Source organism: Balearica regulorum, chromosome 5, assembly GCF_011004875.1.
Source record: "Balearica regulorum gibbericeps isolate bBalReg1 chromosome 5, bBalReg1.pri, whole genome shotgun sequence".
Taxonomy (NCBI): Eukaryota; Metazoa; Chordata; class Aves; order Gruiformes; family Gruidae; genus Balearica; species Balearica regulorum.
This window is the reverse complement of record NC_046188.1, coordinates 68,554,533-68,581,380: the sequence shown is the minus strand read 5'-3', so window position 1 is coordinate 68,581,380 and position 26,848 is coordinate 68,554,533. Positions and strand designations below refer to the sequence as shown.

At 40.2% G+C, this 26,848-nt stretch overlaps 1 protein-coding gene and 2 long non-coding RNA genes across 4 annotated transcripts; 2 read left to right on the top strand and 1 right to left on the bottom strand.

Moving 5' to 3' along the window:
• The first annotated feature begins 393 nt into the window (after window positions 1-393).
• On the top strand, window positions 394-5,205 carry LOC142602138 (uncharacterized). The gene is made up of 2 exons (XR_012835863.1): window positions 394-1,452; window positions 2,600-5,205. It is a non-coding gene; the product is annotated as an uncharacterized LOC142602138 (long non-coding RNA).
• On the bottom strand, window positions 3,843-6,765 carry LOC142602137 (uncharacterized). 2 transcript variants are annotated; one of them, XR_012835861.1, is made up of 2 exons: window positions 6,356-6,765; window positions 3,843-5,118 (listed from the first exon to the last, which is right to left on the bottom strand). It is a non-coding gene; the product is annotated as an uncharacterized LOC142602137 (long non-coding RNA). The 2 variants fall into 2 exon arrangements; XR_012835862.1 differs by having other exon boundaries at window positions 3,843-5,101.
• Window positions 6,157-26,805, top strand: FBXO3 (F-box protein 3). Its single transcript, XM_075755423.1, has 11 exons — window positions 6,157-6,347; window positions 9,567-9,656; window positions 12,894-13,057; window positions 15,434-15,548; window positions 18,262-18,466; window positions 20,048-20,093; window positions 22,377-22,461; window positions 23,310-23,432; window positions 23,887-24,002; window positions 24,418-24,608; window positions 25,685-26,805. The coding sequence occupies exons 1-11, from the start codon at window positions 6,241-6,243 to the stop codon at window positions 25,808-25,810; spliced, it is 1,368 nt and encodes a 455-aa protein (XP_075611538.1). The 5' UTR covers window positions 6,157-6,240; the 3' UTR covers window positions 25,811-26,805.
• Window positions 26,806-26,848: the final 43 nt, after the last annotated feature.

Sequence of the window (26,848 nt, the reverse complement as noted above, 5' to 3'; positions counted from 1 at the left end):
AGATACGTGTCTTACACCTCATATCAGATAACTCTACCAATGTATTTCACAACACCTGCAAACCGGTTTTGAGAGACAGACGATTTATTTATTTACATTTATTTTAAAGAGACAATCACAATAAAACTGAAATTCTTCTGCGCTAAGACTTCAGTCTGATAATAGACCAAAGCATCTTGACAGCTACCCAAAACGGTGCTTAGATATCATGTTGATATCTCATTAAAAAGATCTAAGACCTGCAATCACCAACCCAGGGATGCTTTGCAACACTGGGAAATTCTCGATTGGCTTGTGAGACAACACTCCATCACAACGTGGATGCGGTGGTTTTTGCAGTCGGTAGGTGCGAGCGAGTGCGGAACGAGCTGTGGTGCAGTCGCCCTGGAATTCTTGGAGCTCGACCAGCAGCGAGTTTGACCCAACGTACATGAGAAGCGTGTTGTTCAGCTGATAAGGAAACTGAGAACGTGCATCAGCAAATACAGTTTGTTTATCCCGTAGTAACTGTTTTTGAGTAGTACAAGCAAAAAGAAACCGGGTCTGCACTAGACAGATAAGAGCTCTGACCAAAAGGACGATCAAAGGTCGCACCAGGCCTCCTGGAAACTTCAAAACAGAAGCCTTCAGTGGGAATGGATGACTAAGGGAATTGCAAAGGGCCTCCGGAGTCTTTTATCTTTGTGCTACCTCTTCAAATCCAGCTCAACACTTCAGTCATTTATTGTTGCCATCGTCCGACGAATGTGCGCTGGGCTCAGCCTTGTTCCTACCGCACAGGTGTTTGTAGCCAAAAAACCCCACTGCGGCAGCCGCGGCTAACTGGCCGCCTCGTTAACAATCTCAGCTAATAACCTAAAGAAAGTGTGTGGAGCTCAAAAGTGAGCTGCTATCTGGTTCGTACAGTTGGGGGTTTTTAGGTCAGGAAAGACTCGATAGCAGCAGAATTTTCTCTAGAGGTGCCTTAATATTCTCCATGTTCCTCGGGTAAAGAAAGACCTGAGCTCCCCCACAAAACAACCAGGGTCCCAGCGCTTTTCCACAAGATCATGAAATATTCCTCCAACCTTTGCTTTCAGCAGGGTCTTTCACACATCCTTTAGACCGTGAATCACGCCACCACATCATGGACCACACACAGTGAAAATGCTGTAAGCACAGGAAATTATAAATATTCCTGAGGCTTTATTACTGCCTTTTTTGACCAAATTAAATTTGAAATTAGCAATCTTGGTCTCCTGCAAACTTTGTTGGTGCTAGTCTCTGTCAGTATTAGTCCAGCATGCACAACTGTGTACATACAAAACCTGAAAGCCGGTATTAGCACTGCGATGAAGGCACCCATGGATTATCCACTGCACTGAGTTTCTCTTCTACACTATCTGCTTAATTGAATGTGTTAGCTCTCAGAGGCAAGCGTCATGCCTTTCTATGCTATTCATGCTCTGCAAAGTCAGTAAACTTTATTTTTGATACTTTCACAGGTTAATGTTTACATTTGTAGCAGTATCTTATATTTGATTTATGTGAAAGAGGATGATACAAAAGGAAAACCAACTCTGAGCTAAGCAGCCCTGGGACAGAATAAAACTTGGATATGCTAGTTTGTGTAAACAGGGAATCTTTCATCTGAAGAAAAAACCCCAGTCTGTTAAAATTACTCTCTAAGTGGCATTCCAAACTCTGCAAACACACATAAATATTTCAGAGCCATTTCAGAGTTAAGAAGCTGAGACAAAAACATTTGCCAATAAGAAAAGCCAGGCCTGAAGCCTGAGAGCACCTTGACTCAGAGCTGTGCCGCGCAAGATAGGGAGAGACCAGAGGTGGCTTTTTGACAACCTTAGGCAGCTGATGCAGGCAAGAGCATCCAGGTAGGGCCGCCTGACAGCTCCAGATAGACCAGCCACAGTTGTATTGCCACCGCGCTCCTTCCCCAGCTCCTCTCCCCATGGGGACCCAGCAGGGGTCAGAAGCACGAGGACACAAAAGCTGGGAGGAGACTCCAGCTATGGTTGCTTTGAGTCTTTTACTATAACCACTAGGTAAAAGTCCAGGGGTTGAATATTTGGTGATTTTTTTGACTTCTTTTGACCTTGGAGCTGTCAAGGCTAATTTACCATCATGGGAGAGAGATTCAGGAGGGGCGTTGTTGTTGGCTGGGTCTACGTGGCACTAAGGAGGAAGGGATTTTTTTATTTTTTTTTAACCTGTTCTTTCATTCTGTCAGAAGGAAGCCTGAAGCTGTATTCTGACAGATATCCCATTTGTTACTCAAATGTCCGACAAGCTCCTATGTAATTTTTAGTTTATTCACGTACACATTTCACTGAAGTCCTGGCTCTGATTCCTTTTGCTACCTCCCTGTCATCTTTCACATCTCATCTGAGATTTGCTCCTGTGAAGCCTGAAAAAAACTGATTTGGTTATTAGTTCATATGTAAATGCCCCGCCGTTCAAAGGACCACTGAGCTATCTTTACATTTGTGTGATTCACTGGGGCCGCTGCGTGATCATACAGCTCCCAGTTTTAATTTTTTTACTTTACTTCTTCCGTGCTCTTTATTACAGCCACTCATCCTGTTCTGCTTAATTTTAGATGATCAGATTTCCAAGGAAAGGTCATTGCCTAGTTGTTCCTATGAAGCCCTGACCTTATCACATCTTTGCTACAGTGAAGAACAAACCCAATAATAATCATATAATAACAATATACATTTTCCAGACCTCAGCTTTTTTCTTACTACCAATTCCCCAAGCTGTCTACTCCCCTCAAAGTCTCATTTTTGCCCATTTATTATTATCCAATCTCAGAAATTTTCAGCCTGAGGAATACCTCTGATATATTTAGTCATTTGGGCTCTGGATATATGAACCCATGCTGCAATCCCATCTCTGACTGCTGGAAAAACTGCCTGGTAACACTCAGAAAAGAAACAAAGATTTAGAAACCTTGAGAGTTGTGGATGTAGAGCTACTGTGGCATCAGCAATGTTGGAGATTTAAACGCAAACCCACTTTCCAGACAGTTTAAGCTGACGCACTTGTTTTGGAAGGGCAGTAGGGAAGAACAAGTATGGTGGCGTGAAGATCTGAAGGCATTTATGCTCATTGGCCATTTTGTGCAGGTACAGTTAAAAATTTAAGAGCAATTGTGAACTTCTGAAAGGTGATGTTACAAATTGCCCCTTTTTTGAATGGCAAAGGATCATTGCGATACGTGTTTATCAAATCTGACAACTTTGTAAATTATTACGCGTTTTCTGCTTCCTTAGCAAAATCATGATGACACCTTTCTAATTCTTTTTGTATTTCCTTCTGTTCCAGTTTCTACTTTGTTCTCAAATCTTGATTATTTGGCTTCCTTTTCACCCACTGAATAACTTCAATTTTTATTTCCAAAAAATCCAGAAGTGTTTTAATTGTTCAGAGTAATACATGCTTTATCTTATGCATAAAGCGTAACATATACAGGACGCATATGGCATAGGAAGAGTTTTTAGTCTGTCTCCTCTTGGTTATCTAATTTTATTTTTTTTCAGTCTCTATGATGTTCCATACCGCTCTGACAGGCAAATGTTATTTAATGGGCCGTCATTCAGAATGCAAAGGAAAATTCAGACCATGACATGGCATTATAGCGATAATAGAGGGATTTAAACACTAAAATAGGAGGGATTTAAAGACTAAAATAGGAGCAAACAACAAATGGGAAAGAAAGGTAAAGAAGGAATTTGAGAAAGAAAGAAATAGAGAGTGTAGGTTGTACAGTTTAATGAAATATCTAACTTGACTCTTTGAGGGACAAAATCCTCCCCAAAATACACATGCATCACGTGGAAGTCATCTCATGTCAATTTACATGGAATTACACCAAATGGAGCACAATCGGAGCAGAGGAAGATGGATTCAGCCATTGAAACAACACAAAAGAGTTCAAGCAGGTTTTCAGAATGAAAGTTGGAAGTGCCACAAAGGAAAAGAAGTCCTCTCAAGACAATATTAGAAAATTAAACAGTAGATTTTCATTATTTGCAAAAAAAAAAAGGTAACAATTGACAATCAATGCAAGCCTCAGAACTACGCAAGCACTGGAAGCAATTCTACCCAGGCTTTGGATTGATCTTTTGGCAAAACCTGACAGAAATCAAGAATTATGTAGCTTCCCTTAGCTCGGCACTGTTAGATTTTCATAACCACAAAACCAAGAACATAAATACAAGGAATAGCATTTTAGTAACATTTTAAATATACTTTAACTATTTTATTTTCTTCTCTACAGGGAACTGTACAATTATACAAACCATTAAGGACAAAGATCTCCCCAACAGCTAGCAAAACCGCAGTCATATAACCACCAGCTTGTTGCTTTTCAGTTCTTACTTGAGTGATGTTGCTACAACAACTGTTCCAATAACATACTACTGGTATCTGCAAAAGAAGAGAGAAAAAAGGATTACTACTGTGAAATCACTCAGTAGAAACAATTCCTTCTTTCACATAAGTGTATTTAACTCACTAAAGATGAGAGACATAAAAAGACTAGTTTCTATTTTTTTCTGCAGCTGTCACATATCGTCTGATTTTTTTTCCGTATCAAATGTGATCTATTTAATATTTATCTGCCTCAGAGGATGCTTGTGAAGCTTAATTCACCGTTTGTGAAATGCTTTGGGATTCTTAGTTTTACAGGCCTGTCGCATTATAAATTACTTACTTTTGTGACTATACTAATAGTTACTTTTGATGAGCAAACAGGTTTTGCTTGTCGAGCTGGAAGCATTTCACCTGCAACATCTCGGGTTTGACACACTTTCACTCAGCTCAGGATTTCTGCAGGCTAGCTGATGGCTGGAAGGAAACTGGTGGGTCTGTGGTCAGTGGTTCAGGAGAGGACGTGGCCGTGGGTTTGGGTTCCAGAGGTTCCAGCAGCAACGATGCTTGGCGACGCAGCTGTGTCCAAGACACTGGGCTTCTTCACACAGACCTGGGAGCTTGGTAGCACAAGACCTGCAAAAATTTCTGGATTCCTATTGCAAAGCCACAGGACTCAGAATGCTCCTTGGAAGTCTTACAGGAAATCAGTTCTAGGGACAGTGTTCTGGAAAATATGTTTTTCTGAAATGAATTAAAATGATATGAAAATACGCTTTCACTGAAAATGTATTTCTTTCCAGTAAAATGTGGAAGAAACTTTTAAAAAAATCTGGTATTTGCATACACCCTTAAGATGCAACACAAATTTTTGTTTTAATGATATTCATCTCAGTAAGTTTATTTTCCCATCTGTATGTACCATTGCCTTTTTAATTTCAGTCCTAGCGGATTCTAATCATCCGTCAGAATCAGCCTATGGAAGCTGATTATATAAGCAGGTTTGTATATGTCTTGTCAGTGCTATTCTAACATTAATTCTTGTTCCTTTGGTAAACAGAAAACTACAAAGCTATTGCATGCAATCTGACGTTGGAAGCAGCCAGTGCTCCCATCTTCCAGGGCTGTCCACGGGCTGATCCTACCAGGATACACCCACACAAAGATTTGCTGGTCCAAGTACTCCTGCTGAACACAAATTATTTTTCTGTTTCAGGAAAGCAAATTAATAAGCTTGATCTCTTAATATTCTTTGCAAGCGAAGTGTAGTTTTGTGGGCACGTGTAATCCCAGACTGCCTGAAATGTTGACAAGATGGGTTGTGGCCAGTTGCCCAACCGCAGGAGGAAGACGCCATCCGGGATGCCGTAGGGTAACGGGGCCACCTGCCCAGGGCTCGCAGATGCCCACGCACTGGGGAGGCCTGTGCAGTACTGGAGCAGAGGCCGAAGGCCCGGTGGTCTCAGCTCCCGGAGGCTTGAGGCACCTCTCCTGGTGCGGGGCCTCCACCTCACGGCCTCCGTCTGAGACAAGCGTCTCTATGGGACACCTTTAACCGCCGAGATGGCCGTCTGCCCCGGCCCGGCCGCCGCTCGGGGCGCTTCCGCGGGGGCCAGCGTGCGGGACACGGCCTGCTCCCAAGCCCCGGCCCGGTCTCGGGGCTGCGCGCTGAGGTGGGGAACGGCGGCGGGCGGCGGGTTGAGGGACCACCGCCCTCGGGAGGAGGCGGGCGGGCCGCGGCCGGCAGGGGGCGCTGCGGGCGGCCTCCCCCCGCCCCTCTCCCGCCCCGGCGGCTGACAACAGACCGGCGCGAGGGGCGGGCGCGTCCCCGGCAGCGGGTGGCGGAGCCGCGGGACGTCTCGCAAGATGGCGGCGCCCCTGGACATGGAGCCGTCAGCCCTCAGCCTGGAGCTGCTGCCGACCGACCCGCTGCTGCTCATCCTCAGCTTTCTCGACTACCGGGATCTGATGAGGTACGGACCGGGCCCGGGGCTCCGCCGGATCTGCCTGAGCCGCGCTACCGGGGGGAAGGGCCGAGCCCGGCCTCGGCGGGCGGTGGGGAGGCAGCACCGGGCCGCGGGCAGAGGGGCGGGGCCGGGGAGCGGCCCCCCCTCCCCGCGGCGAGGCTGAGGGGGCAGGCGGGAGGGCCCGGCCTGCGCTTGCTGGGTGAGCCGGGGCCAGCTCCGGCGGTCAGCAGCGGGGGGGAGCGGTCGGAGCTGGCCGGTTAAGCCGGTGTGAGGTGGGGTGAAGCGCTGTGGGGGAGGCAGCCTGCCGCGCCGGGAGCTGCCGGCGGCTCGGGGTTGCACAACTTTTCGGTGCGTGGATCGCTGGGCCAGCAAGCGGGGTCAGGGAAGCGAGCTGGGGAGGGCTGGTGGAGCCACAGTCGGCAAAGCGCTTCCCAGAGCACTTCCCAAAGCACAGCACTTCCCAGAGCACTTCCCAAAGCTCTCGCCTCTGTAGGAAAAGGATTTGGCTTGTTCTGCAGGACCTGCTGGTGCGGAGGACATATCCTAAAGCACTGTTCCCTTCCTGAAACAGTGGTGGGTTTTGCCTTTTTGCCTTTTTCTTTTTTTTTTAAAGCAAAAGGAATTATTCTCTTTTTTCTCTCCCCCATTATACATTGTTTTTGTTTGTAGTTAAATTACAGTTTAGAGGTGAACCGATAATTGAATTTGTCAAGTCAATAATTCCCTGAAACTGGTGTGTATCTATGGCCAAACAAAGGGCGGTCTTGTTGCCAGTGAATATATTCGATTATTTGAATGAGCTGTTTGAGGAAAACCAAACAAAATTAAATAGGATGGCTTTTCGGGGAGAAAAACATGAATGAAAGTTGTGAGCTCCTCCTGGACGCTTTACTACATGGCTGAAGAGTTGCGAGTCATCAGTGAAGATGAGTATGTTTTTAGCTAAAACCTTACCAATGAAGTAAAAGCACTGGCAGTGATTTAAATCACAGTATTTAATTGAAGACGGAGGAATATGTATGAATAAAATAGAATATTATCCAAATGGGGTTTGTTTGGGGTTTTTTTTTCCCCCTATAAATATTAGTCAAGAAAGCTAAAGGCATCAGGGAGAATTCTGTTACCATAATAGCAAAAAAGAGATTAAGTGCAAGCAAAAATTGTAACAATTGTTACAAGTCCTGTATGGATGATTCAGTAGTAGTTGTTAGTGGTGTAGTAAAGGCACTGCCTATTTTTGTTATGTGTTTAACAAAATGAGATGGATTTTGCTGTGCAAGGGCAATTAGATGCTGTGTAGGTTTCTTGTGTATGGGGTCAGTAATGGTAATTTTGCGTAACTGCTGTTTGTAGTACTGAAAGCATTAATTGAGGAAGTCTCTAGGCTGTTTACATTTGCTTTAGTGACATATATATATTACTCTAACCATCACAAACATTACAGTTTCCCTAGTATTCCACAGGTCGGTTAGCCTGGGGGTGGCCCTTAAATAATGGAAAAGCTGACAGGTGACCAAATATTTATGTAATTAGTGAGAATGGCTTTAATTGCATCTTTATCATGTTTGAAGCCACATGTTCCTGTGATTCCTACCAGAAATTACAGGCTTGATTGATAAACACCAATATAATAGACTTCTGCAGGGACTTTGACTCTGGGATATTTCTGTTCACACACACCGCCACCCCCTCCCCCCCAAAAAAGATCCCTGTGTCATGAATGAAGTTCTTACATGACTGAATGTCAGGGTTTGAAGTGAATGCGTTTATGTCTTTGAGTCATTGCGGAGAAAAACAAATTTGGATTGAACAGGTAAATATGACTAATTCTGTAGTCTCAGTGCAAGATATTTTCACCAGCTCTGGACTTTGGGTGATTTTACTTATCAAAGACGAGATTGAGAGGCATTTTTATTTCAGTATGTAACTCTGTCCATTTACACTGTTGGTCTTTCTGACTTAGCAATTTCTGAACTACATGGGGAAAAAACCCCAAAAAGCAGTAACTGGAAGCTTAACTTTGGTAACCTCAGTTGGGGTATTTAGATGTTAATCACAGCCATTAAAACACACACATTAACTGTTAGAACAAGCTACCAGAGGAAGTGATGTTACCACATTTAAATTGGTGGTATCTTTTGGGAAGCTTCTTTAAAACATAACTGATAATTCAGCTCAAACACAGAAGAATAAAGGCTTATTGTCTGGTGTTCGGGTTAGATTGAATGAGGCAATAATGTCTTTTAAATTCTATGAATCTTTACACAATCATTCCCTGTATTACTGCTCTGCACGTTGCTGATGCTTTGCTGCACATTCTTATTCATATAAATACCCTGAAATGTCTTGCTGTCAATATTAGTTGTACATTCCAGAAGGGCTTTATAGCTGCAAAAGTAAGTACGGGAACAGACTGTATTTAATGGCACCTCCATCGGTGCTATTAAAGAACAAGTTAGCAGGTATGGGGAATATAGGTTAGCTTTTGCTATCTCATTGCATCAAGGAAGAATCTACTTCAATGATTTCTGAGGACAGTTTTAGACCTATATCCTGCAGGGTTTTTTTAATACTGCATTTGCAATCATGCTGCATAGTTCAGGATATGATTCTTTTAACTTCCTGAAGTAGCAATGTTACCTGTAATGCAATGGCAATAACTTATATATGGTTTTCATTAGAGTGAGTTTGCAGTCATCCCTTGTGTTTTTCCTGTGTCTGTTTCTGGTCATGCAGTTTGTTATTTAAACAATTTAAAGTGGAAAGTAACTTTGTAATACTCAAACAATATAGTTTCTGTTTGAGCTTTCAGTAGTATGGAAACAGTGGAAAAGATAAGGTAGAGACTGACAGTCCAGATAAGAAAGTGATTTAAATCGTAACAGCTAGCCTGTGCTATTGGAACGCTTACTGCTGGTGGCGTGGAGTCATGCCGGAATCTTTCAGACAGTGTTTACGGTGGCGTAGGTCTACAGGATGACCTGCTTTACAAAATTACTTAATTGCTGACAGTTCTTGAAGTGTGTAGAAAAGTAGTTTATGACTTATACAGCTGTAATGAAGACTTTTAACCATTGTAAGCATAACTCTAAAAAGGACAGGTAACTAGCTTTCAAACTCTGCCTTTATGTCATGAGAATGCAAGGTGTAATATATTGGTCAGTATTTATCCCTGTTTATTTTGCCATTCTTCTGCAATTAAATGTAATGATTTTATATTCATAGTTGCTGCTATTTAAGTCGAAGATTAAATCAGCTATCAAGCCACGATCCCTTGTGGAAAAGACACTGCAAGAAATACTGGCTTATTTCAGAGTAAGTGCGGTTGTTATAAGCCTTTTTTCTATGAAAATAAGCTTTATGTTATTGTGCTGTTTATGTCCATGTTACTTCTAGTAACTCTAAGATTGAATTGGTATTCACCAGCTTCGAACCGATGAAAGGTTAGAGGTATCAAAAAGTTAATTTCCTAAAAAAGCTTCATGAACGTCCAAGCACTGAAACGTTTTACAGATGTGTGGAAAAGAGGTGCCCTGTTAAAGCCTACACTGAAGGAGAAGCTGCAGCTTGACCTTATCAGACACCAGATATTCTGTGGAGGAAAGTAATATTCTGAGTGCTGTAATTATGAGGGGTACAACTGGATGGTTGTGTCAAGGGTAGCCATGACTGGAATCACAGAATAGTTGAAGTTGGAAGGGACCTTTTGAGATCCTCTAGTCCAACTCCCCTGCTCACGCAGAGTCACCTAGAGCAGGTTGTCCAGGACTGTGTCCAGTATCCTGTTAGTGGGCACTGCTGAGCAGAGTCTGGTTCCATCTTTACTCCTTCCCATCAGGTAATTGTACGCATTGATAAGATCCCTCTGAGCCCTCTCCAGGCAGAATAGTTCCAGCTCTCTCAGCCTCTCCTCATGCAAAAGATGCTCCAGTCCCATAATGATCTTTGAGGCCCTGCCCTGGACTTGTTCCAGTACGCCCATATCTTTCTTGTAATGGGGAGCTCAGAACTGGACACAGTACTCCAGATGTGGCTTCACCAGCGCTAACTAGAGAGGAAGGATCACCTGCTGGCAACGCTCTTCCTGTTGCAGCCTAGGACACCATTGGCCATTTTTGCAACAAGGGTGCATTGCTGGCTCGTGGTCAGGTTGGTTGTCTACCAAGACCACCTGGTTCTTCTCAGCTGGTCAGCCCCCAGCGTGTACTGGTGTCTGGGGTTATTCCTCTCCAGATGCAGAACTTTGCCTTTTCCCTTGTTGAACAAAAGATTCTTCTCTGTTGAGGTGTCTCTGAAAGGCTGCACAAACATCTGCGGTATCAACCGCTCCTCACAGTTTTGTAGCATCTGCAAACTTGCTGAGCGTGTACTGTCCCATCATCCAGGTCATTAATGAAGATATTAAATAGTATGGGCCCCAGTATGGCCCCAGGGGTACACCACATGTGACTTGCCTCCAACTGATCACCCTTTGCACTGGTTGTTCAGCTAATTTTTGGTACACCTCACCATCTACTTATCAAACCCAAACTTTGTCAGCTTTGCTATGATGATACTAACAGAGAGACAATGTTGAAGGCCTCACTAAATTGAAGGTAAACAACATCCACTGCTCTCTCATTGTCCATCAAGCCAGTCACCTCATTGTAGAAGGCTCTCAGGTTGGTCAAGCATTATTTCCTCATCGTAAATCTATGCTGACTGCTCCTGATCACCTTCTTGTCTTCCATGTGTTTGGAAATGCTTTCAGGAGGATTTCCACCATTGTTTTCCCAGGGAAGTCACATTGGGCTATGTAAAAAGTTTTACGTATGTGGTTTTCAAGGTGTTGTGTCTTTTTAAAAAGCTCATTTTCTGTACTGCTGACTTGCATTGAACTCAGAATGTCTGTTAAGTGGAAGCTGACTGTAAAGGTATCAATCCACCTCTTTGCTAAAAAAGCATGTTTTTCTCAAGAACTGAGAAAGCTTGTGGAATTGACTGAAGTGAATTAGCAGCCAGTTTTGTTGCTGTTTATCCCTTCTTTGTATCCTGTTTTCTAGACAATATCTTTCTTTTTTAGAATGTAAATTGTGAGGAATATTAACTACTTACGACTTCAGTGATCAATTCCATGTATTTTTCCATTATTCAGGTTATGCAGGGGCACCTTGTATTACACAAGTAGCCTCGTGATGGCAAAACAGCTAGGGATAAGGAGCTAATATATATGCATAAGTAGGCGGAGGAGGTAATTTAGGAAAACATTTCCGAAGTTGTAGTCTGTAATCCATATTATATCATACGGACTGTATTAAAAATGAACAGCAAGCAAAGTTGAATCCACAAAGATAAACATACTGTGCATATTCTAATTATATGTAGTTTATGAAGATATAACACAAATTGCAAAATTCTACCTTGAGATTCTCCGCATAAAAATCCTAAGTGATATTCTTACTAGAATCCAAACTAAAAAGGAAAATCTGGTGGGGGGCAGAGAAAGAAGGTGAGAAAATGGGAAGTTCAAACTGAGTACCTGATGGTTTAGAAGAGGAACTTGGTGTGTGTATGGGGGCAGATGAGGGCGTTATAGGGCTTTGCTAAGGAGAACTGGCTCTGACGTTGGTCTCTGAGATGCTGGCTTCTCCATAGCCAAGAAAAACTGAGTAATGAAGGCTGTAGATAATTTCTGCAACTAACATTTGGACGGTTAAAATATGTCACCTGCTGAGAGGTAATTCACTTTGGGGTTTTTTTCTTTTACCTCTTAGGTTTGACATTAGTTTAACTTCCCAGATGACACTTAATCTACTTTTTTCCCCCTCAACTCTTCAAGACGAAAGGTTATATTCTCCTTTTTAGAGCTGGAGAGATCATAAAGGTGCCGTGAAGACTTCTCAATTGTTACGTTTTTATTTAGGTGTATGAAGCTGTAGTAAATCTTTTAGATTCAGGATGCTGATTGGAGTTTGAGGAGTTGGAATAAATCCTAACACAAAGATGCGAGGGCTGCTACAATTTGGAGGCAAGCATCCTTTGTCAGATGTTCGTCAGCACTTTTTTGGCAGCCTGTCTTCCCATAGCCTGCTGTTGTGCCTTTGAGGAGAACTGAATATGCAGTAATTCCTTAAGAAACTGACTTTCCAGATCAGTGCACAAGTTCTCATTTAACTCTTTGGTTTGTTCATTAATCCTTCTTATTGGGTAAATAAAGGAGTTTGTGACTAATGCAGTAGATCAAAAAATTAGATTTTTTTTTTTAAGGCCTTCTCTGTATGTGTGCGAAATATGATCTGAATTAGCTATTCGCCAGTTCTAAAATTTAATAATAGACAGCATTGCATTTAATGGAATAGTCTTTCTAAATTTTCCCCTGATACTAAGTACCCCAAATGTTTCCTAATTCTGTTCCAAGTTGCTGTTGATTAGATGCTGGAATTGAGTTTGTGTAACTTCACGTGGCTCAAAATGTTTCTGACTTAATATTATGCATGCTGTTTTTGCAACATAACAAATATTAACAACTTGGTTTTAGAATTTAAGCTTTTTTTTTTTTTTATGTCCACTTAGAGAGGAAAAAAGTCAACGAAATCAGAGCTGGAAAGCCATCTTCATCAGTACCTACTCTGATCTAGGAAGATACATCCGATACTATGCTACATTGAAAAAAGCCTGGGATGACCTAGAGAAATACTTAGGACAGCGGTGTCCTCGGATGATCGGTTCTTTGAAAGGTACGGTGTAATACCTGCTTTCTCTGATAGGCTGGCTGACGCGACATTGTCTGTTAGAAAGTTTCCTACTGCTTTCATCCTAGGTGTGTGCCTCAGTTACTGGAGCCCTGAAAATCAAGTGGATGTGCTTTTCCTTCTCCTCCAGTAAATAACTAAATCAGACCACACGCGTAGTCCTTGCCCAGTTACTAGTGATCCATAGGTTCTCTGAAGATTTCCTTTCAGAAAGGAATCAAGATTATTTTTTCTAGTGACCAGTCTATCTTATTTACCTCTGGATGATCATGAAATGAATACACTTTTACTGCTTTTCTCTTTGGTTTCTATGACTGATTTTTTTTCTGTTTATTATTATTTTTTCATTTAATAATCCCATTACTTCAAGGACCTAGGCCCTGTTGGTGTGATTTTATTTGTGAGATTTTCTTAAGACCTAATTAAAACACTTTCACATGAAAACAGGCATTTTTAAAGTAAAGCTAAACAAGAAGGAAGTATTTTTTTCTCTTCTGTAGGTTTTACAGAGTTCCTCTAATGAAGGTAAATTAGTGGATGAACAAGAATTCCCCCCCAATATTCTGTTTTCAACTTAAGTTTGTGTTTTAATACTTGAAATAGTTCCCATGTTCTGGTTCACAAATCTTACACAGCAAGACATACAGCAAGTTTGGACTTTTTTGGTATAGGGACAAAATAGTTTTTATATTTTCAACTGTACTTCAGTCTTCTGTATGAAATTGATTTGTTAGACCAAGGTGTTTGACTTAACATGGTCTGAAATTAAGAGGAATCTATGGACAATGATCCCTTTCCTATGTAAATCTTGCATGTTCCTTGACTTGCTGGATAGTGCCAGATTCTTAACTTCTAACAGTGTTCTGTTATTTACAAACACTTAACAAAACTTAATACTTACTATTGTCTTTTAAAAAAATTTTGTTTTGTTACTTCTGAGTGTTCCTGAAGGAATGCCTTTATAGGAAAAGGCCGAAAGGGTTATAGGTAGCCTGAACTCTTGTGTAACACAGCCATAGTACTTGATGGAGATATCCATGCCTTGATTTCTGTAACTTTCTTGCTGCCCTATCAAAAACACAGACTTCACTCAGGTATACAGAACCACTGAATTGTCAGCCAAATATTTTGTTAATAAAATGGAAAGTATCTGTGGTGGAGGTGTTGAAATGCAAATATTTTGCCATAGTTTTACTTACACTTGTATAGTGATGGCAGGTTTTAGCAGGAGCTCTTCCATAACTTATACCTTTTTAATACTGTTTGTACAGGATCTTGTTTCAATGAATTGTTAAATTATGCCATACAAATGAAACTGATAATGAATACAAAAAGGGTTTAAAAAAAAAACACACCCAAAAATCCTGATCCACACAGTTGATCGTTGCTAGAAGTGAGGGTGCAGAAACCCCCTGGAGTCTGTGTGGAGGCGTAAGAGCAGTTACTCTCCACCTCCTTCTGTTGATGATGATATGAAAATCACCTTGTTACAACCCATTTATCATTTCAAATTCCAGCCAACATTTCTTTGGTACTGATTGGACTGGAAACTTAAAGAAGCAATCCTTAGAATGATGAAAGAGTAAAATCAATATTGCCTAAAAGTTTTAACTGGGACTTAGTCAGCTAGTGACAGTATTGTGAGTGAAAGGTTCATTTCACTTCATGAATACTTTCTGCTTATTCAGACATGTTGAGATTTCACTGGATGGAGTTAATATAATCAGCTTCCTTTCAAATTTATGTAGTGTTCACTCTGTGCCACCTAGCATACAATAAAGTCACCAAATACTGACCTGAGTCTGTGTTCGTTTGATCAAGGCACTTACAAATTCCCTGCTTTGTATTTGAAATACTTGATTTTTAGTGATTCTGGCCACTAGTGTAAATTTAATCAGTGGAAGATTCTTGAGACCGTGCTAGTAGTCCCAAAGTTGGACTGAATTTATCTTGCTTTTTTTATGTCTGTTGGTTCACTTTCTCTGAATTATAATTAGCAAAATACTTTGAAATACATATTCCTTTTGTGATAACATTAAAAAAAAATAAATCCATAATGCTAAGGTTGCTGGGGCTGCTTAAAATTCTCTTTGGCAGTTGAAAGCATGTTGTTATGTCTAGATTGTAGCTAGGGTTTGCCTTATTTCTAGCCATGCAGCCCTGATGAAATGATGTGAAATAAAATTTTAAAGGAAGGTCTTAACACAAATTTTAATATTCACCTTTGTCAGGAACAGCATAGTGGGCACTTGAGTGCAGAGTAGTGAAGCAGCATTAAATTTGAGAGTTTCGTAGGAGCAGCGGTTCTTGATTTCCCCCTCCAAAACTGCCACTTAATACTCTATTTCTTTTTATACACAGAGAGTGTGCGGGAGGAAGATCTAGATGCTGTGGAAGCACAAATAGGTTGCAAACTCCCTGATGACTACCGATGTTCATTTCGTATTCATAATGGACAGAAGCTAGTTGTTCCTGGGTAAGGAGTGAAAACTACATGCTAAGTTATTCCTTTTGTATTTCTTGGATAGTTTGTTTATTAAAAAGATAAAGTATCTGCTGAACAGGATGGATGAAGCATTTAAATGTATTGCAACTGACCGCTTGAAGTGACACTTCTAGAACTGGCTATCTTCTAGTCTCAGAAGTAATTGAAAACACAGTGTAGATTTCTAGTTGCTCAAATTACTCTTACACTTCACTCCTTTTTCCTAGTGAGAACCTGTTTTGGTTTTGTTTTTTTTTCTTTTTGTAATAACTAAAACTTCCAACTGTTAGACTTTTAATCACACCACTGCAAGTTGCTCCCCTGAAGTTTTGCTTTGTATTACATAAGTAAATTAGCCTCTTGGACTCTACAGGTTTCATTACTCTCTTTCTTTGAAATGGTTAGGGAATAACTTTCAAACCAGGTAGTCATTTTAAGTAGAATCAAAATGTCAGTTTTGCAAAGCCATTTTTCTCAGTAGAAGATTTTACAATTTTATGTTTTCAGCAATTAAAAACTCCTTTTACATCAAGGTTAGAAGGCAAATGACCAAACATTGTTCCTTATCTTCCAGCTGTAGAAAAAGTTCGCAGGTCGGCACTTGATGAAGTACTGCAAACATCAGGAAAAGATGGAAAGCTAGGGCAAATTATTGCAGCCTCTGTAGTTCGCAGGTCGGCACTTGATGAAGTACTGCAAACATCAGGAAAAGATGGAAAGCTAGGGCAAATTATTGCAGCCTCTGTAGGGGGCAATGCATTCGTGTTGCTCTACCAAAACCTTCACTAGTAAAGAAGGTGCAGTTTCTTCCAGTTCTAGTGTTGTATGTGCAGAAGGGATTTCGGAAACAGTTTTATGCAACCATAAGGATGACTTCTAGTTCTGTTTCCTTTCCAGGAGAGACTTTTTTTAGAGATGAGATAGGTGCCCTAGTTCTGTAGACTTCAGATGGGGCTCTACAGCTTGTATGCTTCCTGCTCTTCCTACTACTTTTTCACTCCCACGAAGCCTCTACTGCGATGATGTGCCTGTGGAAGGGCTGCAGGAGCAGACGTACGCCTTTGGGCACGCCTTTCAGCTTGAACAACTGCCAGTGGGCTGTGGTTCATTGCTGTGCCCTCAAATTGAGGGCCTGAGCCTTACACACAGGTTGACAAACCTTGGTGGTGGAGCACTGACTGGGGGACTAGTTAGGTCTGACATGTGGGATCCTGGAGCAAGAAACGCTGCCACTCTGCGAGTGGAAGGTGTGGTCTTACTGTTGGGGACAGGCTTGCTTTCTTGTGGGAGATGAATACTGGAAAAATCAGGTGTAGGTGGTAGAAGTCTATGCAGCAAGTTGTTGGCATGTTACGTCAGAAGTGGAGGAGATTTGGGACTAGTTGTCATGGTTAGATGCTTCAGGTTTCTGTGCTTGGATGTTAGCATCGCTTTCTGAATTGTAGAACGTGCTAATTCCAGGCAAGACTACATAAGGAAAAAGAGGTATGGAACCTGTTGCCCAAGATGGGAGCAGCTTATATCATGCTGACATGTGGCAGCTTGTGCCTGAGTCACTGCTTTCATAACACCAGTAAAAGCTTAGCGTCTGGCAGAGTTCACATCTGAGAACATCAGTGAAAGGCAAATTAGAAGGGCGTATGGGCGGAGAGGTGCACATTACAGGTTTGTGTAATTATCTTACTGCTAAGTGCACTGCTGTAGTGTGTGCCCTTGTAGTTGATTACTTTGCTCATGTTACCCCTTTTTATCATTCTTCCATTGTCTGCCCCTTTATTACATTGAGTGTAGATTGCTTGGGGTTTTTTATTTTCACCCTAGCTGTCATCTAGCCCAACGTTCGTATCAATGTTAACTTTAGCTTCTGATGGTCACCTCCATTCCTAATCTGTTACATATTTCAGATTAGTACTACTTTTTTCCTAATGTATATATTCTTTTCTTATGTATAGAGAGGCTCCTTTCACTGTCTTCAAGGTCACTTCCTTGTTGTCAAAATCAAATAAAAAAATCCCATCCTTTGCTGTGATGCTGAAAAAAAGCTAGAGGAAAAAGACAGACAGACAGTTGATGGTCTTGCCATGTCATGTTGATGAATATTGTCTCATTCTTTTCGTGTATGTCTGTCTGCTTGTGCCTCTCTGCCTTAGTTTTTATACTAAGATTATAATCTCTCTGATTCAAGTAGTTATTTTCCTTGTTTACTTCTCAACCTTTTCTCCAAAGTAAGGTTGAGCACCTTCCTCACTGTAGTTTTGATCGATGACTGTTACTGTAGCAGCTCGTTATTTTAATTGAAAAATCATGGATGCTTTGATAGTATTGAAATGGACTTGCACAAAACTTGAGATACGGACCGTTGGTTATTATTATATTCTGCTACTATAGGAAGCTGCGTCAGCTGTGAACAACTTCTTTGAAGTAGTTGCAGACATGATGGGAATCACCAACACAGTTTAAAACGGTGCTTTGGGATGTACAAAACATACAAGGAAGCATTTATCTTAGAGCCATCAAGCCTTCCTTTGTGAAGGTTGATGTTGCGAACTAATAACCTAGTTCAGCACCTGGATATTAGACTTGAACTTCATCTAAATCTAATATGCATTGATAGAATCAATGTTTAGAAAAGATTTAAAGCTATCTTTGCATTGTGAGTGGTATCTTCTATTTATCTTTTCTTTTTTTGTTGTTGTCTGTTAAGTTTGATGGGAAGCATGGCACTGTCAAACCACTACCGCTCTGAAGACTTGTTGGATATCGACACAGCAGCTGGAGGTTTTCAGCAGAGGCTAGGTCTGAAACAATGCCTTCCTCTTACTTTTTGCATTCATACTGGCCTGAGTCAATACATGGCCCTGGAGAGTGTGGAGGGACGAAATAAATACGAGATCTTCTATCAATGTCCAGTAAGAAATAAGAAATGTTTATACTTGTGATTGTGCTTTTCTAATGATTGATGGTGTCCCTTTGCATGTTATCAGATCTCTGAAGTATTTTATATAGCGTAAGGTGAATACTAAGAGATCATATTAGTTTGTTACTTGCCCCTGAGTTGCCATCTGGTTTCCATCAAAGTCCACAAGTGGAGTGGTAGGTGAAAGAAACGTACATGAAGTTGTTAATGGCTGTAGCAATTTCTATAGGTTCATGGTAGTGCACAGCATTCATCCTTATTGGAAAGTTTTAATTTAATTTGTTCAAACTGTGGCAGGTATATACTCATCCGTGTTTCCATAAGGAAGAAAAGCTTCTCCATTATGGAAGACCAGCATCTGTATAGAACTCCTCCCCCAGATATGCTAAATGTAAACTTACTACAATAAATGATACCCTCTGGATTGTAAGCAAAACTTACTCTCCAGTGAAAGAACAAATTGCTCTTGAACAGTTCCTTTGAAGAACATAATTCCACAAAGTTTTTGAGGAATTATTTTTCATAATTCTTATAGCTGTTGTATTTTAAGATAGGCATATTGTGAAGCTTAAGGATATTATACCTAACAAGATTTTAGCCCTCTCTCTCTCTCCTTACCCATGTCCTGACAACCTCCCCACCCTAAAAAGAAAGTGAGGTGAGTAAAGGGTGTTTCTTGTAAAAAAAGATGGGGATCTTCATCCTGCTGTGGAGTTCCTGGCTGGCTGTTTTCAAAGCATGTAGCAATGAGATTTCTAGGGAATGCCTTGATAATGGATCACTAGAAGGATGTTAAGATCTCCCTTTGTATTATGCTGAGTATTTAAACCTTCTGGATAATGCTTGGTAACTTAGAAGGTTACTTACACACTTTTATTTTGGTTCATCTCCTGCTTGTTTCAGGAGAGAATATGGTAGTACAGGAGCTGGGGTTCTTTAGCTTGGAGAAGAGAAGGCTCAGAGGGATCTTATCAATGTTTAGAAATATCTGATAGTAAGGCATAAAGAAGTCTGAGCTTGACCCTTCTCAGTGATGCCTGCCCAGTGACAGAAGAAGATGCAGTGGGCACAAGTTGTAACACAAGAAAGCTGATCTGAACATACACAAAAACGTTTTTACTGTGAGTGTGGCTGAACAGTGGAACCGGTTACCCAGAGAGGTTGTGTAGTCTCTGTCCTTGGACAGGACGTCATCCTGGGCAACCTGCTTTACCTAACCCTGCCTCAAGCAAAGGGATTAGACTGATTGTCTCCAGAGGTCTCTACCAACTTCAGCTGTTCTGTGCTTCTGTTATAAGGCAATGTTTTTGGGCCCTTCTTTCTTAAATCTGATTTTTATATGCATGAGCCTTAGTGGAATGTCCAAGCTGTGTATTCAGTGATCATGTGAGCACTCAGAGGGACAGGCATGTGTGTTTTATATGTCTGAATATCGAACTGGGAGTATAAGGATGTATTAAGCAGCCAGATTTTAGGTTTAGTGAATATAGGCAAAGTGTTCCCTAATGTTACATTTCAGGTGTTGAATTTTAACTCTCTTTCTAATACATCCATAACCTTCTTTCTCTTTTAGGACCAAATAGCTCGTAATCCATCTGCTATTGATATGTTCATTACAGGTAACAGTTTAGATAAAATATTCTGCAAAATGTTTAAATTGCACTGTTTGGAAAATGCATGTCAGTATGACCTGAACAAAGCAAGCACTCTAAATTTTCTGTGCTATTTGTAAGACTCTAACCTACTTTAAAACCTCAGTGGTTACTTAAAATGAGATGCAGTTTTTCTCTATTAAAGCTTGTCCTTCTGCGTGTCTTGTATACAAATCATTCAGTGTACTAACCTGTCTAACAAGATGAGCAAAACCTTTAGGTTAGCCATCACATGGGTGATGTAAGCAGTTATTAAATACACCACCCAAGTGGACAGAAAGATCCCGCTCCCCCCCCCATTAGTTATTGCAACCATGTCAGAAGTTGAAAATATTTTGTGTCCCCTAATGAAATCTAATTAACTATAAACATCGATGCAGAAGAAAACCATTCTGAATTTTTTATTTGCCTGGTTGTTTTGCTCAGAGGATAAAGGAGGGAAGGGGAAAACTGCATAATTGTTGTTTGGTTATGTAGTGATCTGTCAATGTACATTTCAGACAGATGATCACAACTGGAAGAGTGTTTTGATTATTTATTTTTGTTACTCTGCTGGAATCTGGTAATTGTGGCTATGTCCAAATTAATTCCTTTCATTCAGTGGGAAACCAGATATGTAATAAATGGCACCAAAATTAATATTAAAATTTAGCCTTGCACATTTCTTAGGATACATGTGCTAATATTAGTGTGAGAAACCCCATCAGGCAATGTTACACCATTGCTGGTTGGGGTTGAAGCTAGTCAAACTCCTAGCCACGCTAATTTTAAGAAAACTTTCTATGTACTGATTGATTGTATGAACTGATTTCAGTGTGAAGTAGTCAACCTGTCATCTGTTTTACAAAAGTCTTATTGCAGAATGCATTGCATGCTTTAGAACCATCATAGGAAAGATATTGCAAAAGCTCAGGAGTGTGGTTACTTGCTTCTTGCCACCTGAGGATGATGTAATACTTTAAAGCTACTCTATGGTGAATTGGTATTGCTGTTCAAGGTTGCTGCTTTTATGGAATTGAGTCAATGGTGAGGTGATCTGACATACTTCAATGTATTCCACTTGGAAACCCTTGGAAAGGGTTAATCTTGGCTTATCGCAGGGTGGAGGGGAAGTTTCATATACAGCATTTATCTTGTAATTTTGAACGTGGCAGGGTAAATTGCTCCACTTTCTCCATTCGGCGTTACTTTATACAAGGCTTGCATTTTGTGGATTAGAGGTAGAAAAGAGGATAATTAAACTTGGAGTTCCTTAGACTCCCCAAAGATCAAAGGACAGGACAGTACACATAGCTCTTGCTCAAAGGAAGAAGTGGTTAAGTACACTTAATCTAACAGGAGTGGTAGTACATGATAACATGTCAGTGAAGGTTGGGATAATGATTTCTTAGTATTTCAGCTTAAATAGAGTTTTGTATCGGTAATATTGACAAATAATTGAAGAACTCTGTAGTTTTCTACTGACTGACTTGCAGTGCTTGGAAGATTTATGGTTGAGAAATTCTTTTATGGAGAGCCAGTATCTCTTGTAGGAAACTCTCTTCTTTGAGAGTTAAATGTGACAGCTTGATTGTCTACTTAAAAATCAAGCTGTTCCTAAATACTAGTTGTAGGTGTATGAAAAGGTGTTCTCAGACAATGGCTGTAAGTATATGAAAATCCCAGGTTCTTTGGAATGACAAACAGCCTTAGTCTTCTGGGCTTGTAGCAGAAGTGTGGAGTATGGCTTATCCTTGGTTTTAAGGAGAGGGAAATTCTGCAACTTGCTAGCATGTTTCTTAGAAACTCTGTTCGTGTAGAAGCCTGCATATCAAAACTAAGTTCATAAATCCACCAGCAGGCTTGCATGCCTCTTGTAGGTAGAATAGTTGGAAGTACCTCTACAAGTAGTATAGGCCACCATACTTGTTGTCTTCCCCAGTTGTAGCGGAAGAGTCATGAGCAGGAAACCAGATGATGAGAGACACCAGCATTTGAAGATCGTGATTGTAATGTGAAATACTTAGCTAAGAGATTCTTTGCTGTGTCATTTCTGGAGTATGTACCCTTAACTCTTAGTCCTTGGATGGTTTCTCCAAATTATCTTTGTTGATAGACTGGATTAGAATATGGACCTACTCATCTAAGTAAGTTGAGAGTTTGTTATATAAATATTCAAAGCTTTGAACTGTTTCCTTGGAGTATTTATTGTAATGAGCTCAGTGGTAAATTTGCCTGTCCTTATCAGTATTTTTCTTCTTTGGCATCTAGGTACATCTTACTTGGAATGGTTTACATCCTATGTAAACAAAGTTGTAACTGGTGGTTATCCTATCATCAGAGACCAGATTTTCAGGTATTGTGACTGGGATTTATAACCTCACTGCAAGGTTTTGATGCTTCTTTTAGAATGCTGGCTTCTTTCCAAGTAGTTACGGGTATCTGATACAAAAGCTGATGGTGATGAGAGAAGAAAGCACGTGGAACTTTACTGCAGATAAAACTGTAAAACAGAATGCTTAAAGACACTTTTTTTTTTTAACCAGACACTTCAGAGTTTGTAACTTTGCATTAACGGGACCAGAATTTTGCACTGTAACTGATCTGAAGCTTAGCTAACAGCCTAATATTTATTCTGCTTACCCTGGTTGTGCTGCAGCTGCAGGACTGTCCTGAGTTATTAAAAAAGCAACTGTTGCAGTGAAGTGGTCTCTAAAATAACACTGTTGAATATGGAAATAAACAGGACCTTTCTGGTGTTTGAATCTTTATGCACTTTTCTTCTAAATATAAGCAAGAACCTTAATTCTGTCAAACTGAGATGCTATAGAACTAAGTTCCTGATCTCTAAATTTGCTGTAGGACTTTCTAGGTTTGTTTTTTTTTTTTAAGTAGCATAATGACACATCCTTATTAAACAAGTGTGTCTTCATCGACTTCAGATCAAATTATACACCCAGTTTAATACAACCATTAATGGAGGTACAAAGAGATCCATAGCTGTATGAGTTTAGGTGATGGGGAAGCGTGTGTCATGAAGACACTGCATACGTCCTTTATTTAAACGCCAAATGGCACGTGAAGAATTATTTTCAACCTAGCACTACAGTGCCCTTATTAGTAATTAACTATCACTTTACATGTTCAGTTTTCTGTATTGAATGTACAGAGCTATTTGCAGAGTTAATATTTTCCTTTCTGTAGGTACGTGCATGATAAAGAATGTGTTGCTACCACAGGAGATATTACTGTTTCTGTGTCCACGTCTTTTCTACCTGAACTCAGTTCTGTACATCCACCGCATTATTTCTTCACTTACAGAATCAGGTAAAAAGAACAACTGTATTAACTCTTATAACACAGGAAAGACCTATGTAATGTTCAAAGCATCAGTTGTTGCAAATTTATGCACAGCATTTATAAATGTACTAATGTGAAGAAGATGTGCTCAAGATGCTGTACTTTTTAATTTAAAAAATGCTAAATTATTACCTGCTCAGGTAAGCAAAGTACCAGTCAAGTTGGTAATTGGTAAAGTACAGTTAGGGGTGGGGGAAAGAAGTTAGGAGTAACTCTTGTGATTTAGAAAGGGGTTATGGAAATAACAGTAGATAGTGAAACAGAAGCATGGAGGTGGATCCTGACAACCGGTTCAGTATGTTTTACCTTAGTTATTTTTTTTGCCAAGTCTACTTGGAGAGAGATCCCAAGGATACTAAAGCATTTCTTAAAATGTATGAAAGCAGTTACATAACCATTAAGCACACTATTTGGCTTCTAGAATTGAAATGTCCAAAGATGCTCTTCCTGAGAAGGCTTGTCAGCTGGACAGTCGATACTGGAGAATAACAAATGCCAAAGGTGATGTAGAAGAAGTTCAAGGTCCTGGAGTAGTTGGTAAGTAAAAGATTGCTTTTAGGAACCCAAAAGAGTGGTTTTGTATTTAATGTACACGTTATGAAAGTTACATTATTAGCTGTTCATCATGGTGATGGAGGGTAGTAGTTGTGTGGTTTGTATCAAAATCATTTTGTTGCTTGAAAGAAAGGGATATGTATCCATCTATTTTGTCTTTAAAGTTGTTTTGCAAGGGATGTCTGAACACCCCGATAGTTAACCGCTCTTCCGCCAGTTTTTTAACATCAGTAATTGCTGAGAATTATTTATGCATCCACTGGAATATAAAATGATCTGCCTGAATATGTTGTGGAGTGCAAGTCCTTCAGCAAACTGCTAAATGACTATTTAGTAACTGCTAGAATTGTAATTCTATTTCAGTCCTTACTATTGTGATCTAATATCTTACCAACAGGGGAGTTTCCAATTATCAGTCCAGGGAGAGTCTATGAATACACCAGCTGCACGACGTTTTCCACAACATCTGGATATATGGAGGGGTATTACACTTTCCATTGCCTCTACTACAAGGACAAATTCTTCAATGTCACAATTCCCAGATTTCACATGGTGTGTCCAACGTTCAAGGTGTCTACAGCACGAATGGTAAGTGGAGATGCAGTTGTGCTTAGCCTATTCTTTTTTTTTCCCCTGACCCTTGTTTTCTGAGAGCACTTGGATTAACTTTAATAGGATAGTGTAGCTGTGTTTAAACTTCCATGTCATGTCATTTTCCAGTTTTGATTCTCTTCTTGAAAATCACCTCTTTTTTTTTTTTTTTTCAGAACTGTTTCTCAAAAAAAAAAAAAAAAGAAATCTAAAAGTATCACTCAGTCTATATGAATTCATTTCAGCTTCTGGAATGTTTATCAATAAGAAAACACTTCTGGTGCAAAAATTACAGTACTGAACGGTATTCATATTGATAACTCCATACAAAACATGCACCAATTACGACTGAGTCTACCAACCGTAGCAATCTCTGTTGGCAGTTTGTACCCGGGTAAAGCCGTGTATCCTCATTGTTCTGACATGCAATGCTACCAGTTGAATTCAAGACCCTCGACCCTAGCTTTCACAGGAGAGCTTGCTGTTAATTATAATGTAGTTTTAGTTTGGAGACTGCAGGCTACCTGTATCATTTCTCCCTTTGCTTTCACATGTTTAGAGAAGAATGCTTTATTTATTTTATCACTAGCATAGCCCTTATTTAGTGACTAATTCAGATAGAACTTGGATGATTTTGTGCAGGCACTGAGTCTTTCCTCAGGGGCAGACATCCACTTGTATGCTTTTTCACATTTTTCCAGGGATTTGAGGCACTCGTTACCAGTAGCTCTAACAGCAAGTGCCAGCAGATGTCGTGCTTCGTTCAGAAAATGGCATCCCACAAGCTAAGATACTGAATTGTGGCTTTACATAGTATTGCATATGAAATAATGATGGCTCGTGGATATTTACTGACTTAAAGGTCAAGTGGTTTGGCGAAATGATCTCTACTGCAAATTAAACTTTGTAATTGTAAGGAGCTGGTTTTAGGACGTAGATACGTAGATCACAGTGTCTGCTTCAGCTAGTTGATGCCATAATGCAGACCAGATTTTTCTAGGCAATTGATGGTGCTTTCTTATAACTAGCTGGAATAGAAGTTTTTACTTAAATATGGATGTATTTTGTATTAGGAAACAAATCATAATGAATATGCAGTGGATGAAGACGAAGATTCCACGGACACTGATGAATATGAAGATCGACGTAGAGTGTTGGACATTCCTGCACCTTCTGGACGCTGCCCACGTCATACCTGATGGGATTTTTTTCAAAACAAAATAAACTGTTCTCAGAAGCTGAACTCTTTGGGGCTAGTGCATAAGAATATTTCTGACTATTGTAAATGAACTTCCTGTTGCACATCAGGGCAACTAGCATGAATGTTGGTGCCAGTTCTAATATTCATCAGAGTATAACTTTTGTTTTTCCTGGTTTGGAAGGGGTTGGGGGGCTTGGGAGAGGAAAGGGGAGGGAGGGAGAAGAAGAGAAAGGTGTTTGGGCTTTGTTCACTTTTCTGAAGTGTGAAACAGCTTGATAGTCCGAGGTAATCACATCTGACATTTTTAAACTATTGCCTATTTATGGTCATATTGCAAATATGGTGTGGGGATTTGTTTTTATACAAGCATTTAAAATTAGCAATAGACAAGATGGCAAAAAAAAGGTGTATACTATTGTCCTTTCTCATGAGTTTCTACTCTTGATAACTCCTGCTAGGAATGAAACTTGCAGTTTGGTCTACGTATCCCACTTGGGTGAGATCAGGTGCTCTTATGCTCTTTTTTATTAACATAGAAGTACTAGAAAATTCTGGTCATCAAATGCATAAATTAGGAATGAAACTGGCCTTATTTTTAGACAATCTGTCTTTCAGCTTAATTTTATGCTAAGTGACTCTGATTGGATAATGCCTTCTGGAATGTAGTGTATGTGCATAATCTGCCACTCGGTAACCAAGAAACTTCTCAGTGACTACAAAGTATGAATTTGTAAATACGTTTTGAGTTTTTTCTTTATATGCTGTTTGCTGTTCAGACTCTGTTACAGGTGACAAATTTACGTTGAAGTATCATGTTTCCCTAAATCCTCTATGGATTTTTGTACCTACGCCTGAATAAAAAAAGAAAAGGAAAAAAAAAAAAAAGGAGCCTGACAGAACACCAGATTACTAGAAACTTTTTATTTAAAGAAGTCTGTTTGCTTTACCACTTTTATTTTGTTTTCATTGTCATTAATAAACAACTTGACTGCCTCTTCTGCTCTGAAGTGCTACATGGGACTCTTTGCCAAGACTT